This window comes from Harpegnathos saltator, unplaced genomic scaffold, assembly GCF_003227715.2.
Source record: "Harpegnathos saltator strain DR-91 unplaced genomic scaffold, Hsal_v8.6 scaffold160, whole genome shotgun sequence".
NCBI classification, from domain to species: domain Eukaryota; kingdom Metazoa; phylum Arthropoda; class Insecta; order Hymenoptera; family Formicidae; genus Harpegnathos; species Harpegnathos saltator.
In genome coordinates, this window is record NW_020229940.1 from 1,242,940 (window position 1) to 1,259,890 (window position 16,951).

The 16,951-nt window shown below is 29.7% G+C and overlaps 2 protein-coding genes and 1 long non-coding RNA gene across 5 annotated transcripts; 2 read left to right on the forward strand and 1 right to left on the reverse strand.

Moving 5' to 3' along the window:
- The first annotated feature begins 937 nt into the window (after positions 1-937).
- PPP1R15 (Protein phosphatase 1 regulatory subunit 15) lies at positions 938-7,272 on the forward strand. The gene is made up of 3 exons (XM_011145610.3): positions 938-1,196; positions 4,302-4,664; positions 7,008-7,272. The coding sequence occupies exons 1-3, from the start codon at positions 969-971 to the stop codon at positions 7,215-7,217; spliced, it is 801 nt and encodes a 266-aa protein (XP_011143912.1). The 5' UTR covers positions 938-968; the 3' UTR covers positions 7,218-7,272.
- A 3,153-nt stretch (positions 7,273-10,425) lies between these two features.
- On the forward strand, positions 10,426-11,759 carry LOC105185824 (uncharacterized). Of its 3 annotated transcripts, none has more exons than XR_849968.3 (4): positions 10,426-10,701; positions 10,959-11,153; positions 11,237-11,306; positions 11,486-11,759. It is a non-coding gene; the product is annotated as an uncharacterized LOC105185824 (long non-coding RNA). The 3 variants fall into 3 exon arrangements; XR_849970.3 differs by having other exon boundaries at positions 10,442-10,701; positions 11,054-11,153; XR_849969.3 differs by lacking the exon at positions 10,426-10,701 and adding an exon at positions 10,714-10,862.
- Positions 11,760-12,479: 720 nt separating this feature from the next.
- LOC105185825 (uncharacterized) lies at positions 12,480-14,973 on the reverse strand. The gene is made up of 3 exons (XM_011145612.3): positions 14,954-14,973; positions 14,579-14,796; positions 12,480-14,443 (listed from the first exon to the last, which is right to left on the reverse strand). The coding sequence occupies exons 2-3, from the start codon at positions 14,753-14,755 to the stop codon at positions 12,821-12,823; spliced, it is 1,800 nt and encodes a 599-aa protein (XP_011143914.1). The 5' UTR covers positions 14,756-14,796; positions 14,954-14,973; the 3' UTR covers positions 12,480-12,820.
- Positions 14,974-16,951: the final 1,978 nt, after the last annotated feature.

The following is a 16,951-nucleotide window of genomic DNA, read 5'->3' on the forward strand; positions in this document are numbered from 1 at the left end:
GGAGAAAAGAGGAAAGCGCGATACATGCCTATTAGAGCGAGCGAGACATAAGAGACAGCGGTGTCCCTATAGCTGTCTCACTCATATTCTCTGCATTCAAGCGTAGAGTAAGTGAGACAGCTATTGGGGACACCACTGACCGTACTACGTCTGGTAATGCTTTGGGCCAAAGCACAGACTTCTGCATAACGCATAATACACAACGCATAAGAGAATCAACCAATCAGAGTTCTTCATTTCTGTCCTGAGGAGGGAAATTAAGAAAACTAATTGGTTTATTCTCTTATGTGTTATGCAAAAGCCTGTGCTCTTGCCCTTTCTCTCTCGATTATGCGACGTGCGATAAGGATGCAACATCGAAACACCTCCCACCACTTCTCCTGCGCTCCTTCGCTTCTCTCACGCTGTACAGTATATCCTGCGTATATGCCTGTCATCGTTTTCGATTGTTTTACAGGTATATACGACACCGCCGAAGGACACCATACCTGCCTCTAAAGGTGCCTTTACATGGGAGCGTCGAGCGTCAAAGCGTCCAATCAATCAGTTTTTCATTTCTTATTTCAGGGATAAAAACAAGGAACTTTGATTAGTTGGACGCTTTGACGCTCGACGCTCGACGCTCCCATGTAAAGGTACCTTAAGGCTGCGTTCCGAAATTCACTGCCAGTAATGAAAATACATAGTTTGTGTCACGTATACTATAGATTTTCAGTGCTGGCAGTGAATATCGGAACGCAGCCTATGTGAACACATTCCTATTCGACATAGCGATTGAACATACATGTAAATGATTGGTTGAATCTAGTAATTCACTAGATAATACTTTGCATCAATTGGTTGTTTCTAATCGTGTTGTGTCGAATTGGGTACCCCCTGTGTAACCTGTAGTGAGATATAGCCTTTAATTTTCTCTGTGGTTTTCTTTTCATTTCATGACGAATTGTCCATTAATAGAAAATGGCTGCATGAAAAGTAATAATCAGTATCGTGTGCCACGAAAATGTATCAAGTTACGATGGAAACTCTTGACATTGTTGCTGTATCTACACGGATTACCACAGTTCCAAACATATATTTTCAAAACAAAGCTTTATTTGCTTATAATAATTGTGATCTTACAAAAAATTCGTTGTATTGTGAACGTTATTATTTGTCTGATTACATTTGTCACAGCTGCAAAGATTGTATTTCTCGTGAGTACACAAACGTGCCTATAATGTCCTTTACATGTTATGCATGTATGTTTGACATACCTGTGGATATAAATTTGTTTATTGATATAAATTGCATTTGCTTTCATTCAATCTGTTTATTATAAATATTTAATCTCAATTATATTTGATCTGAATTTAAATAATGTAGTTTATTTATACATAGATATATCAACCAATTATACAAGTCCAGTATAAAGAAGTTATTAATTGAGAATTTTTTTAATATATGATTTTGATATGATTATTTTTAATATATAGTAAGTGATTAATTTTTCTATTCATATGCATTATATAATGACATCAATTTATCTGAATATAATCTCAACATGATCTAAAATTATTTCCTTAAGATATTTCCTTAATCTTCTTAAATTTGAATTACATATTAAATGCATATTAACATGTTCCATGTCTAATTAATTTTATATGACTAAATCATGTCATGTTATTTTATGTCATACTTTGAGTTAAATTTTACATACCAGGTAATATGTTTTATTATAATTATAATAATAGAGGTCTTTATTATATTTTGTTTTAAAGCTATATTAAATTACCTAAACAAAAAGTATAGCCATTGGTGACTTATATAGTATGAAATATATGAACAGAAAATATTCTCTGTATATGTGAAGTTTAAAAGAGTGACCAATTAGGATTGACCAATAAAATCTTTGTAACTAAAACTGAGAATATAATTTCAAAGAGCTGTTATAAACCAGCAAGCTGAATTTTTTGTAGCATATTTTTTAAGTATGGGAAAGATTAAATATTAATACTGGCAATTAAAAAGAAGTTGAATTTAACAAGTTTTGCTTCTTGGCAATTAAAAAGCAGTTGAGTTTAATCAGTTTTACTTCCTAATACAATTTAGGATACAATTAATCCATTAAACACAATTTTATACTTCTATATCAACATTTAAAAAATTTGAAACTGATATTTTTATGTCCCACAAAAGCAAAAAGTTATTGAACAAATAATATCAGTGATAATGTTAGTAAATGAATATTTTCTTTATATTTTCCTTTAAAATCTCAAAATTTGCTTAATTGTCACATGATAGTGTTGTTAACAACATTGTTAATAATGATTTATGAAACTTAAAAATTGCATCATTATAATATTAAAATTTTTCATCTTATTAAATTGATAAATACAGGGGTATTCTGTATTTTGTTACACAAAGTGTTAATATGATTACAGAATATTGCCACAATAACAATAGGAGTTTATATCTCGTCTATCATACATCTAACCTAACCTAATCCAACCTTGAACATAAAAGATACAATTATTTTAAAGTGAATTATAACATCAAGTTTGTTTGCAAAAAAATTAAAAATGGGACAGCCTGTATCATATCTTGTCACAAATGAGTCTTAAGATGTCCTTATAAATAAAAATTAAAGGGGTTTAAAGTAAAAGATTATGCAGGCTAAACAAGTTTCTCTTCCAATCCATCTATTTATGTAATTATTATTCAGAAACTCATGAATAATGTGGCTAAAATGTGATAGAAACGTGCTTAATAGAAAGTGTTTGTAATATGGAAAAAATACTCATGTTTATATGATCATATTTTCATCTTTACAGTGAATAGAATATGTTCTCAAAATTTGGCCACTTATTCTTGAAACATTCTGTGTACACACACATACATGTACACGCACACACATACATACACACACGAGAACATTTCATCAGTAGGTCATGAACAATAACATACTTCAATTTCAGGCAAATCGACTGAGAGCCATTTTCCATAAGAAATTTGTGGGACCCTTTATTGCATTAATCTCTGTGAAATGAGATCAAATTTTTAACATTCGCGATTATGATTATTTTTAAATTTTATAATTACCTTAATTTGCATATGTTGGATTATTGTAGACACTTAGTGGATATAATTTCTTTTGCAATATACAGGGTGTTCCAGATTACTCGGGTCACCCAATTTTTTTTCTTTTGTAAATGCTACATTTTAGAGAAAAATGTTTCAGACAAAAGTTATTCAAATTAATAGGTAGAGAAAAATGATATAATAAAAAATGAGATTTCTATTTAAGAAAAATAATGAACAGTGAATATTTCGAAAGTGGTGCTATCTGTAAACAAAATGATATAATCGTTTTATGTCCCCTTTAAAACTATACAACTTCTGTCTGAAACATTTTTCTCTAAAAAGTGTTTACAAAAAAATCAGGTGACCCGGGTGTTTTAGGACATCCTGTACAAATGGTAATATGGATTATTTGCTTTTCATGATTAATTATGATGTGTGCTATTACTTTGATCGATTCTTTTTTGCCGACCTCTTTTGTTTAAGTCAAAATTTTGTAGATTCTATCCATATTGACAATTGGACAAAATCTTGTCACAATTTGAAATCTTCCAATTTTTTTTGCAAAATCTAAAGAGTTTTTTAAATGTTCTGTTATGTCTGCCTTAGATGGACATATCATATCTAAAATGTTATCTATATACATTTATATTATACTATATTATATTATACTATACTATATAGTTATATATATACTAATTCTTGTCTTATTCATAACACATGCTTGTTATAATTTAAACAAAAGGAACTTATTCTCGTTGAATAAATAAATAAGTAAAAATAAATAATCTGGAATGCATATATCTTTTATTTCGTTTTATTAGTTTCCTATTGGATGTATAGTTTTTTTAAATATATTTAACTATAGTTTATAATTCAATGAGATGTAATAGAGTATTATAATACTGGTCAGCAATGACTATTGTAGCAATAAACATATTAATGCAAGAAACTTGATATTTGGGATTAGTTGTTTTTTTACAATAATTTTCATGTATTCTACTATTTGTTCTTGTTGTTCATTTCTTCATAACATATAAATACGTAGAACCATAAATGAAAGAAAGTTCAGACTAATATAAGATAATATTGCGTGCTTCTGCTATTATTATAAAGTTGAGATATAAGCGGCAAGGAAAGAAACAGTTGTTGTGATGTTTAAAAAATTGCTACGAATATATAATCAGTATATTATAAATAGTTAGTTATAGTATATTCTAAATAGCACATATATGTTTCAGCACACAGAAATTTTAGAACACAAAGAGAGAACCTTTAGGCGGGCAATTAATTACGCAACATTTATATTTTCTGATACGTCTGCAGTAGAAAATTTTATAATGCGTAATAATAATGTACCTGATCCTTCTCGGCACATCAATGATTATAATGAAGGAAATAATGATAAAATATATAATTTGCAAAAAAATCAATTTAAATCACGAACAATTTCGGAAGAATCCACCGATTCCGAAGATGGTTATTATATAGTTTTTGAAAGTAAATCAGGTACGGCCAATACAAACAGTACGGCCGATGTTGACTACAGTGAAATAAGTTACGAGGATGAAGATGGCAAAAATAATGAAGAATTAACACGAAAGGTATTTAATGATTTTTTTAGTTTTTCTATCCATCGTGAATCATGTCACATATCATTTATTATTAGAAATAAGATAATGGCAAAATTGATAAATACGAATAATTCGTAATTTGTAAATTGCATAACTATGAATATTATTCCATTATTAAATGAATTTCATAAAAGAATATAGTGATGAAGAATTTATTACTTTATCTTAAGATATCTAGGATGTCCCAGAACAGTGATACCAAAACTCGTGAGGGCGTAAAACGGATTAAGACGAATAAAAAAGTCCCATACTGTTTTGCGATATTCGCAATAATTATTGAATTATTACAAATCTCGCAAAACAGTATAGGATTTTTGTTTGTCTTAACCCAATCTACCTTCACACTTCAGGTTGGCAGCTAATTACCGGATACCCTGTATAGTCTATGATATATCACAGTCTGTGGTAGAAAAGCATAATATTTATCAGGAGGTTTATTATGTGATTTATAATTGTTTTGAGGGGTTCTTTTTCAAAAATTGATTTACTTAAACAAGATAATGAACGAAATATCTTAATTAAAATATTTTTCTTTGTTTTCTACAACTTCTTCCTAACTTTCTGACAAGGATGGATTCTGCGACAATAAAAAAATGTTTTGAAGTTGATTTAATTTTCAACAAATTTTTGTACTTCGCAGTTATGAAAGTGTATATTCTTTAGAGTATGTTACATCGACCGGAACAAGTAATAATCGGATGAAGAATACGCAGGGTGCAGTAAGACTTCTCATTCCAGCTTTAATAGCGTTTATTTCACTGATAATGCAGCATGAGGTCGAGCATAGTCGTAAAAAAGTATCACTTTACGTCATTTACTTGCAATTGATGATTGTTTTTTGTCCAATTTCACTTCAATTGTCGATAACGATCAGCGGTGACAGTTTCACTCGGATTTAACAGTTCATAATACACAACACCTTGATCCAACTAAATACACGGCAATATCTTTGAATCGTGAATATTATGCCTCGAAGTGGATGTTGCTGGTTGACCTGGATCAACCCATGATTTTTTTCGTTTGGGATTATCGAAATAAATCCATTTTTCATCCCCAATAATAATTCGACACAAAAAACTTTTCATTTTTTGTCTGACGATCAACAGAATGTAAATGTTTAACCGGCTCACAATAGCATTTTCCGACAATTGGTATGGAACCCATTTCCCTTTGCAATTCTTTCCCATATCGTGTAATTGTTGTACGATCAACATTTAATGTTCTGGAATGGATTGTGCTGGATTTTCGTCCAATAATGTTTACAAATCTGCATTTTCAAACTGTTTTAGTTGTCCCGAGCGGTCTTTGTCATTAATATTAAAATCACTACTTTTGAATCGTCTGAATCTAAACCAATATTCATACGTCCAGAGCAACATCACCATTTCTATCAGAATTCTATGACGTTTAGCCGTTTTTTCTGATTAAAAAACGAAAGCAACGCATGTCGAAAATTCTTTTTTTTAGGGAGCTCTATTTTTAAGAAAATATTAACATGATTTTTACTACGTCTATTATTAGTGAATGACAAAATATCATGAATTAATATTAAAGCATTAAGAAACAATAGCTGTGATTGGAATGTCTTCGACAAAACTGACATTAGTGCCATTTCTTGTAAACCTTCAAAACTAAATCACGCTCCTAATAAATTATTTGTTATAAATGATAAAAAAATATATCAATAATTCTTGATTAGAACTAATTCGCATTTATAATAATAAATTATTCAATCCCTATCATCTATTGACCATTATTAATGATTGCTTGGTATTTTCAAGACATGTATTTTATCAAGATTATTACATAGTCTTCGGATAAAGATTGTTAATCCATCTTATATGGTGACATAATTACAAGTTTGTTTCTTTTCACGAAATTGCACTATCATAATGAACTAGTTAATATTATCGATCAATCTGGCATTAGGAGATTATAAAATCAATCAAATCGATTGACGTAATTTTTATTTTCTACTGAATAGACTCTAATGTTTGGGTTCTCTCTGTCTTGCATAATAAATATTTTTGTTCAAATCACATTCAGGCGGATGGCAACAAAGTTTTTATTTATATCTTTGTCGAATGAATCTTTATCGAATATTTTACAATATGTTCAAGAAATCTGTTAATAGTGAATAAGTTAGAAAACAGCATTTCATATTCAAACAGAAGCTTTGATAGTGAAAATGTAGTTAAAATATAATTATTTGGAATTAAATAGAAGTCTGTTACACTTTTCCTCGATAAACTATATAAACCATATGAACAATGAATTGAATAACAAATTCTAGAACTTAAAGTCTTATTTCAGGTGAAGTTTGATTTAATTCCAATTGTGCATATCATGGTTCAATGGGATTATGCATACCGAGCAGCTCGTAAAGGCCCGTGGGAGGAAATGGCACGGGATAGGGAGAGATTCAAAAGACGTATAAATTGCATTGCGGCTGTTCTTGACCCAATTTTAGCAAGTCAACACCGGGCTCATGTTTGGCAGGAACGATTCGCTCTTCAGAAATAGTTTTGTACTTTTAATGCTGTAAGGTAACTTATAATAAATGCAAAAAAATACTGTATCGTTTTAAAATGTGTATAATTTTAGTTCTTCATATACAGAAGATGGCTGTGAGTAACAATATAAAATCTTTTCTTGTAATATAATATGTTTATAATATAACATGTCACTACGCTATAATCCATATTATTCTATCGATTCTTCTATTCATGTAATATTCTTTATATTTTATTATGTTTTATCATCTTGTCACTGTGACTTCCATACAAATGAAGGATGCTACTGAATCTTATTGATTTTAATTTTTAATAGATCTATACAAAAAAAATGTCTAATAAATTTAGAACAAAATTATAGTTGGATTTCAAAATAGTGTTTATTAATCACAATTGTTATTTTAATATATTTTTTCTACTTATAAAGGAATCCTTCAATTCTTTTATTAGGAAATTCAAATCAATACTTTATTTAAATCAATAAACAATTTTAAATTAATTTAAAAGGAACATATGAAATTTCGTCTTCGATGTTGATAAAACTTGCTATATTTGTAAAGTAAAATATGTATTTCTTTTATTGAGGCTGAGATTCTCCCTTAAAATTTCATCCATTTGTACTATATCAATAATGAATGGAAATGCAAAAAAATTTTTAGATATATGTTTAAATAATTTTTGGAATGCTTTTAGAACTTACGGTCTATTATTATTTCAACCAATAAAAAAATAGATATCTTAATTTAAATTATTCTACAAGTATAAAATTTCATCAGAAACTAAGACGGACTTCACAGATATTTTTTGATAATAAAAGGTCATGTTAATCTACATAATATTATAAATTCCCTCTGAATTATAATTCTATGGAATATAGGAAATAAATATTAAGAAAAGGGAATTTTTCCTAAAAGGGATTTTTTATTAATTTATATTCTATAAATTATTAAAAATTAAATTTCTAAAAATTAGTCCACGTTTAATGTAAAGAATGCAGTAGCTTAAAAATTTGGGATAAGTTGTAATTACTTCACTAATTTAAATTTAAATAGATAATAAAAAATTCCATTTTGTTAATATCTTTAATCTTGTTACATATGTTAAAAAAATTAAATATCACCTATATATTTTCTTCCTTTTTCTTTCTCTTTCTCTCTCTTTCTTTTTCCTCCCTCCCTCCCTCTCTCCCTCTTCCCTCCTCTTTCTTTCTTTCTCTAAATAATAAATAAATAAATTGAGCGTTTTATAGAAAATGTCACACATATATGATATTGATTTCTGGTGAGAGATCACTATATGCATATATGAGGTCACATATGTATGACATTGATAGCATATTAACTATATCAAGTATTTTATTGTCATTATCACCCTAAAGTGATGATTTTAATCATTATGTTTTATTTGTAATGCTTCAACAGAAATAAAATCTTTTGCTTTATTAAAGTGATAAGTTTAAGTTAAATTAATATTTTAATTAAACATTTCAGTGGAAAAAATATAGAAGATATGCAATGTAGAAAATTTGCAATGTTGAAATATAGAAGATTAATCCTCTTCTATAAATACTAAAATTTAATGATCTGTTTGATATAAAATACCACACATGCAAGTGTATTTAAAACCAATAAAAATATTTTATTTTTAAGAAAATATTTTATTTTTAAGAAAATATTTTATTTTTAAAATTAGTCTATTTTAAAATTAGTCTAAGTGCTAAAATTGAATTAAAAAAAATCAGTATAAAGCCTTTTGTATAAAATATATTATTTTTGTTTATAACCATTTGTACAGTATTTTGTACTAGTCTAATATTCATATTGGTCTAATGTTCATAATGTATCATTTATTGCTAATTTACATTATGATTTTAGTATATTGTAGATTTATCATATTAGTGAAATAAAAAGTTCTTTAGAATGTCTTGTTATTTTAACCAATAAATTAGAAATGGCCAGAAGTACCCCTAATTAATTTTTATGAGCCTTGGATATGTTGTAGAGCAGCAAAAGATATTGAATCCATATTTTTATATGTGCTTATATTTTAGCATTTAGGATTTAAAACTATTTCTAAAAAATAATAAATTTTAAAAATTTTAGTGAATTTGTAAATTATAAGGCATATAAAAAAAATATAAATAATATAAAAAAAAAGTTTATGGTCTATTTATTAAAATGGAAATTTTTATGGTATTCGATGCCCTCTTTATAATAGTATATCCAGATTTTTGCAAAATTATATTTATTTTTATCCTTCGTTTTTTACGAATTTAAAAATTTTGTAAAGACAAATTTAAAGAGCGTTGAAAGCTACATTCATACAGATATGATTACATGACCTTTAACTGATTATATTTTTGAGAAAACATAATGAAAATCATACTATAGGCATCTTGCTGCATCGTGCAACACCGCATTATAGGCATACATTACATTATTTCTTTTCACTGCGTAATATTTGCAAAGGAATTACAGGAGGTGTAAGTCATTGATTTGGCTGAATTTTTGTAAGTAGGTCAAAAATTGAAAAATATTTGATCTATATTTTACCGTTTGCTGGGACACCCCATAGTTTTAAAGTTATTCGTTAATAAAGTTTAAGTAGTTGGTACAATGCGGATAATAGAGCGTACACAAGCGCGCGCTGGCCACGATAGTTGGACAGGCTAGTCTGTTGTGTTGTCTGTTGTGTTAACGATCTGAGTTCGATTCTAGATGCTGTGAGATGTTCTTTTTTTTTCTTTATATAGCTTTAAATGTAATATTAATGTAAGTATAGATCGGAAAAATATATAGAAAATATATTTTTAATTTGAAATATATATTTATTACATACGTACATGCTATTGTACAAGCACATACAAGTCTCTTTTTATATATTGTATTTCTTATTCTTTTTATATTACATATTTGAAATTTAATATTAATATAAACGAAAGAGCATATGTAGAAAATGTAATTTAAAATATATATTTAAAATATATTTATTAAAAAATATATATATATATATACATATTTCATTGAAATATACAAACATGTCATTTTTTTAATATTTAATATAAAATAAAATATAAAAAATAATATAATTTATAAAATGTATAATATAATTGATAAATATGCAGAATGATATCAGCTTCGATTTCTTCGAAACAAGTATGTATATTAAATTTTAAATGAAATCGTATTTTTTTAATTTTGTTGGAATAGATATCTATTAATACAGACATATGGATATATTATTGTAAAATATAAAGCTAAGAAAATAATTTTTATACTTTTATTCTTCATTATAGATCCAACACATGTCCATAGATCTTGGCTGTCCAATCATGTATGCGAGTTGTGCTGACGTATGTAATATTGCCATACGTAATATTACTTTCGGAAAAGATGAGACCAATTTCGGAATAGGCTTATAATCCAAGTAATATAAATCAATCAGTATGGAGACGGTTCTCTATTTTACAGTAGTATGACTCCGTTATAGAAAAGGTGAATATTATTCATTTGTATTATCGGAAGATGAACGTATATTTAATTAGATTTTAAATTGCCACATAAAATGAAAACTATTGGAAATACAAACTCTCTAGAGACGTATAAATCTACGTGTGCTAGAGCGTGATATATGTTAATTACATAAATTTGGTTAGGTATTGGATGATGTATATATAAGAGTAGCAGGCATTTGCTTTTATATTTTGTTTGTTTATAAAATTATATTTATACATGCTTATAATAAATTGTAGCCCATGCACATAACTATGTCTAATATAATTAACTTAATGTAACCACAATTGTGATACCCATATTTAAACCACAACAATGGGGAAAACATCAAAAGACAAGTATGACATATATTAGGAATGCTAAGGAAGAAGGATGGTATGCATGAAGTGCTTTTAAATTACTCCAAATTGATCAGGAATGTCGGATCTTTAATGGTAAGTAATGAACAAGAATAATAGTGTAAATTTGTCATTCTATTTTATTTTAATTTGTCTTAATTTTCATCCAATTCCTGCAGGTGTATCCAAAACAATAGATTTATGCGCTGCACCTGGAAGCTGGAGTCAGGTCTTAGCTCTTAAGCTGAAGTAAGTGCAAATATTTAATACCAACTAACATCTTGTTCTATACACTAAACAATCTAGTGCACTAATAAATGAGCTACTTAATAAATGAGTTACTTAATAAGTGAGCAATGTTCAAGGAATGTTAATTTTTTTTTTATTTATTGCTTCTCTCTATCTCAAATATTTGAACATGTTTTCAGTACAAAGGAGAGAAGTACAAGTACCACGAGCCAGTGCAGACTCCTATAGTGCCATTCTATGAGGAAGCGTTATCTTTATCGAGAAGCAGAGACTTTCATATGGCTGATGTTAATGTGATAATCGAGAACGAAAATATGAATAAAATTTCTCTCTTTGAAAAGACAGTCCTACAACAGAGTCAAACCAAGATGAATGTAGAGGCGAAAACAGCGCAACAGGATCAAGATGAGAATGAAGCGCCTATCGATATGTTACAAAATTTATATGTCTGATGCAAACAAAGATAATAATTAAGATTCTACAAAGATGTTTCTATTATCGTTGCATGTTGTATTATTCTCAAAATAAATGTAGAAAAATTTTTGATGAATTCCTATTCCCGACACATCTGAATGTCCCGACATCTATTTTCAAAGAGAAAGCATTTCATACGCGAGTTAATGCAGTATCGTAAAGAGTCGTACAATAATAATATCATGGAGATATACAAAAGTCCACTGTTTTAGATTCTACAGATATCCTACGGATATATCTTTTTAGTAACAATTTTTAGAAACTAAAAAGAATTAATAATTCTTTTTAGTTAATAAAAGAGATATCCGTTGGATATCTCTGTAGGATCTAAAATAGTGGACATTTATATATTCCCAGGATACCGCTGTGTGGGTATGGATCTAACGATAGGGTCTGCTCAAATCTGTTGTTGTTAATCTGATATCAGTCTGCGCTCAGATTGTTTGCTGGGAAGGACATCTTTAAAAAAAAAAACGTCATGATTACGCCATAATTCAAAAGTGTTTAAAATGTCTTAAAAAAGACGTCATTTTTATGTAATAAATGATACGTCTGAAAAAAGACGTCATTATGACAATAATTTAAAAGTCTTTAAGATGTCTTAAAAATGACGTCATTATGACGTAATAATTGAGACATCTTAAAAACGTCTTTAAAAAGACGTATTTAAGACGTCTAAAAAATGACGTCATAAGAAAGACGTATTTAAGACATCTTTAAGACATATGAAGTAAGCCGTCTAATATAAGAATCTTTAAGATGTCTAAAAGACGTCATTTGGTAAAGTCTAAAGGAGGTCAAATCTCTGACGTCTTAAAGACGTCTTTAAGACTAGCATGTTGTCTGGGACGCCTTTAAGATGTTTCTTTTCATAACTCTTAACACAATAACTCTTTCATAATGTCTTTTAATAACTCTTCATGATGTCTCAAAGACATCTTACTTAAGACGTCTTTTAGACACGCATGTTGTTTGTTATTATCACTCGTGTGATAAAATATCATTCACTTAATGTAACACAAAACTTGCATACTCATAAACTAGTTAAAATGTAATAACGGACTACCAGCACCATAACCTTCATAAACCACGTTATCGATGAACTGTTTAACTAAATAACGTAGATCATTACTATTGGCATATTTTAACATATGCAATAACTGAGATAGCAATCTACCTCTAGTAGGATACGCGTTCACAACTATTTTTCCTATTTTCGCCTCCAAATCGTCTTGCGATAAGAAACTTTGTAAACTTTTATATTCGTCTGTATAGACATCCAAATCACGCAGAGCCTGGAAAAGATCTTCAACATCTACATTTGCAATATTTATATTCTTATTAATATTCATTCCTATGTGAGTGAAATTAGTCAGATAGTTTTCTAGTGGGCCGCTGCATTTAAATAGTTCTTTATTAAATTTATTATCGTATGTATCCACCAACTCAGCGATGTTAGCTTTCAAGATATTAGTAGAAAGAATTTCCGAAATTAATAAAGCTTTTAGTGTTTTCAGAGTAGCGTTTATGGGTCCACCGATGCTATCATCTGAGATAAAAGCAATTGCTTTCTGCCAATCTTTCAGCTGGATACTTTTGTTTAAACTCACGTCCGTGAGAAGTCTTTGGATCCTGGCAGAGTTTTCTTTTCTTCCAATAGCGGAGAATACCGTTTTCGCGATCACTTGGTTCCTTACAAGTTGCCAACGTTTCTGAAAATTTTGCAATACGAGATCACCATAAACATTATCCATAATATTCGACATTTTGTCTCGATGGCCTTGATGACGTCTAAGGTGACTGATGAAAGATAATAAGAGGTCCTTCCAGTCCATATATTCGAATGGAGAAAATTGTCTCACAATATCCTGCACTTCTACGTTTTGCTCAATCATGGGTATAAGTGCTGAGCCGGTCTTGAAGACTATTCTATTCCGAGACATCAGCATAGTATAGTTAAAGATATTATTGTGGTACAGATTTTCCAACTCGGGGATACTTCGACATTCCGCGGGCGTTTTTAAAAACGGCAAAAGTAAGTTAGCGGCTACTAAAGTTTGGTTCCGCAAAGGCAGACTTGAAATGGTATTAAGCACCAATTTATATGGATCGAAAGACGTCTTGACGTCGAGAAATTCATGCTCGCCATTCTGCTGTAAATATTCAATGAGATGCGTGACTGATTCTCTGACTTTTATCGTTGCGTCAGGTATCCTCAGATTCGCCAAGATATGCCCAATCAGTTCTCGATGCAAACGAATGACTTTATTATTTATAAATGATACTGTTTCACCAACTATTTTTGACCAAGGTCCTTTAAGATTCTTGACTGGCTCACGATAGTTCAAAGGCACAGCTGCTTCTTGCAGTTCTTTCACGGGAATTTTCTCTAATAAATCGCTCTTCAGAGGTCCCCAGTTGGGCCTATAGATTTCATCAACATCCAAAATACCTTCCGAGAAAGATCGTTTAAGCATAGATATCGCCGGTGTAAGATACTTGGGTAGATAATCTTCCATGGTTCCTAGAATATTGCTCATTTGATCTTCAACAGATGCATACATTATTGAGGGCAAAATTTCAAGACATTCAACCAATGAACCTCCGTTTTTAAGATAATCTTCAACGATTTTTATAGAATGATAAAATTCGTAATTTAGTATCTGTAAAGATTAAAATAGAACGAGATGTATTAAAAACATTCTAGTAAGGAAGGTATATTTAATCAATTGTTCTCTCTCTCTTTCTCTCTCCTTTCTCTTTTTAATTTACTTTATAGAAGGATTAGATAATTTTACCGGCAATTCGTGTAGAACCTTCCCGAGATTGTGCTTTAGTCGCGCCGCTGTTTTTAATTTTAACGTCAATCTTCTTTCCAGAGACGATGAGTATTCTGCAGCATCGTCATACGAATTAACCGTTATTACAAGAAGAAATCCGAGTATGTAAATTAATATTTTGCGATAAAGTTGCATTGTTCTTATGAAACAGATTCAATTGAACTGTTGATAATATCCTGTTCAAGGTATATAAAAAGTTTCAGTTAAATACCTATATGCGTATATAGTCATAAAAAATGCTTATTAGTCGCGTGTATATGTATGCGCGATAGCATAAATTGAATTTTCACGATTGAAAACGATATACGATACGGTATAAAGATTTGTTATTACCTATACGCCAGATTAAACCATGATGATTCTTCGAATATTCGACGCACAGCTGTATTGAATAAAAAAATCGAATTTTTTATCTCATCTATAAAATATCCAAATCTGATATTTTTTAATCTCGTGTCCTTAGCTAATAAAAAATTATTCTAAATCAAAAAGCTCCGCGTGAATAATTAGAAATATTTTATAAATCGAAATTATGTATTTATACATTGAGTAATTATATATGTATATATATTCCAGACAGCACCGGACATCCAATGGATGTACGTTTCACGTCCAATTTATGTTTGTATGTCCGATTTACGTCCGTGGACATAAATTAGACGTAACAAGGATATCCTTATTGGACATCGGACCTGTAGGACGTCTGATGTACGTCCATCGGACATCCTATGTCCAAAGTTGTGACAAACATACGTCCTATAGACGTCTTTTGAAAAAAAAAATGGACATATAACGGACGTCCAATGGACATCCGTGTGCTGTCTGGGATGGGACCTAGCATTGTCATGCAAAAAAATCACTTTGTTTTGCTTTGTCGCAAAATATCGTTGTTTCTAGATTAATTGTTCATTCAATTAATTCAATTGTCGACTGTATAATTCCGCGGTGATAGTCTGAGATGGTTTTAACAGCATAATAAAGCATTACTTGCACACATACATACATGTCCCACCAAATATACAGAAAGACTTTATGATCATGAATATTTCGTTTTGGCTGTGACGCAAAGAGTTCTTCGGGATTTACCCACGATCTTTTGCGATTGGAATTGTCATAATAAATTCATATTTCGCCTCCGGTCACAAATTGATGTAAAAAAATTTATGTTTGTATTTATTGAGCAGCAAAAGGCAAATAATGTTCTCGAATAGGGATTAAGTTCATATATTGGGTTGGCAACTAAGTGATTGCGGATTTTGTCGACAGATGGATTTTACACTTTCTTTTGTTTCGTTAACGTGTTCAAAGTACCTAACCTATATTTTTTTCTTATTGTTTGGACTTCTACCTTTCATTTAGTACAAAAATTATATTGATTAGTTCTTTAGTTTTGTTTTTATTCCAATTTAAAAATGGAAGAGCAAGACATGCACTTCAGACATATTTTATTGTATTATTTCCGAAAAGGCAAGAACGCATCGCAAGCACACAAGAAGTTATGTGCCGTATATGGGAATGAAGCCTTGAAAGAAAGGCAGTGTCAAAATTGGTTTGCCAGATTTCGTTCTGGTGATTTTTCATTGAAAAATGCTCAACGATCTGGCCGTCCAGTTGAAGTCGATGAGACCCATATCAAGGCCATTATCGATTCAGAACGTCATAGCACAACACGTGATATTGCAGAGAAGCTCAATGTATCACATACATGCATTGAAAAAAATTTAAAAAAGCAAATTTAAAATTTTCATTCTTATTTAAAATCCGCAATCACTTAGTTGCCAACCCAATAGGTTCCTATCCACAAAGGGATACAGGACAATGACAAAACTTCTCTAATTACCTTATTTCCCAGCAACCTGAATTTGGACTGATTTGGAAGCACAGATTACAGGATGATTCCAAGTTCAGATTCTTTAAATCAAATCAAGGGAAAGAGGTACTAAATATTTTGACCCTTATTATATTTACTCTATTTTATTAAATTTTATTATATTTATTTCATTAAAATTATATAAGAAGGGGAAAGGTGTGAGATTATGCAAATCATATAGAACAAAATACAATGCGATGTTTGTTGTAACTCATAAATATAATTAAATACAAAAGAACATTTCCTCTCATAATGTACATTTAAAATATGTTAGGATATTTGATTTATATTCTCAATTCTTTAGTTTTCTTAAGTAATAATGCAAAAGAAAATTCTTCCCTTTAAATTGTCCTTTTTCACATATGAAGTTAATAATGTGTTTTTTGTCTTTTACAAGCAGATAAAACAAACAATGATTAGATGTGATTAGATGTAAACAAATTTAAAGTGAAAATTTTTAA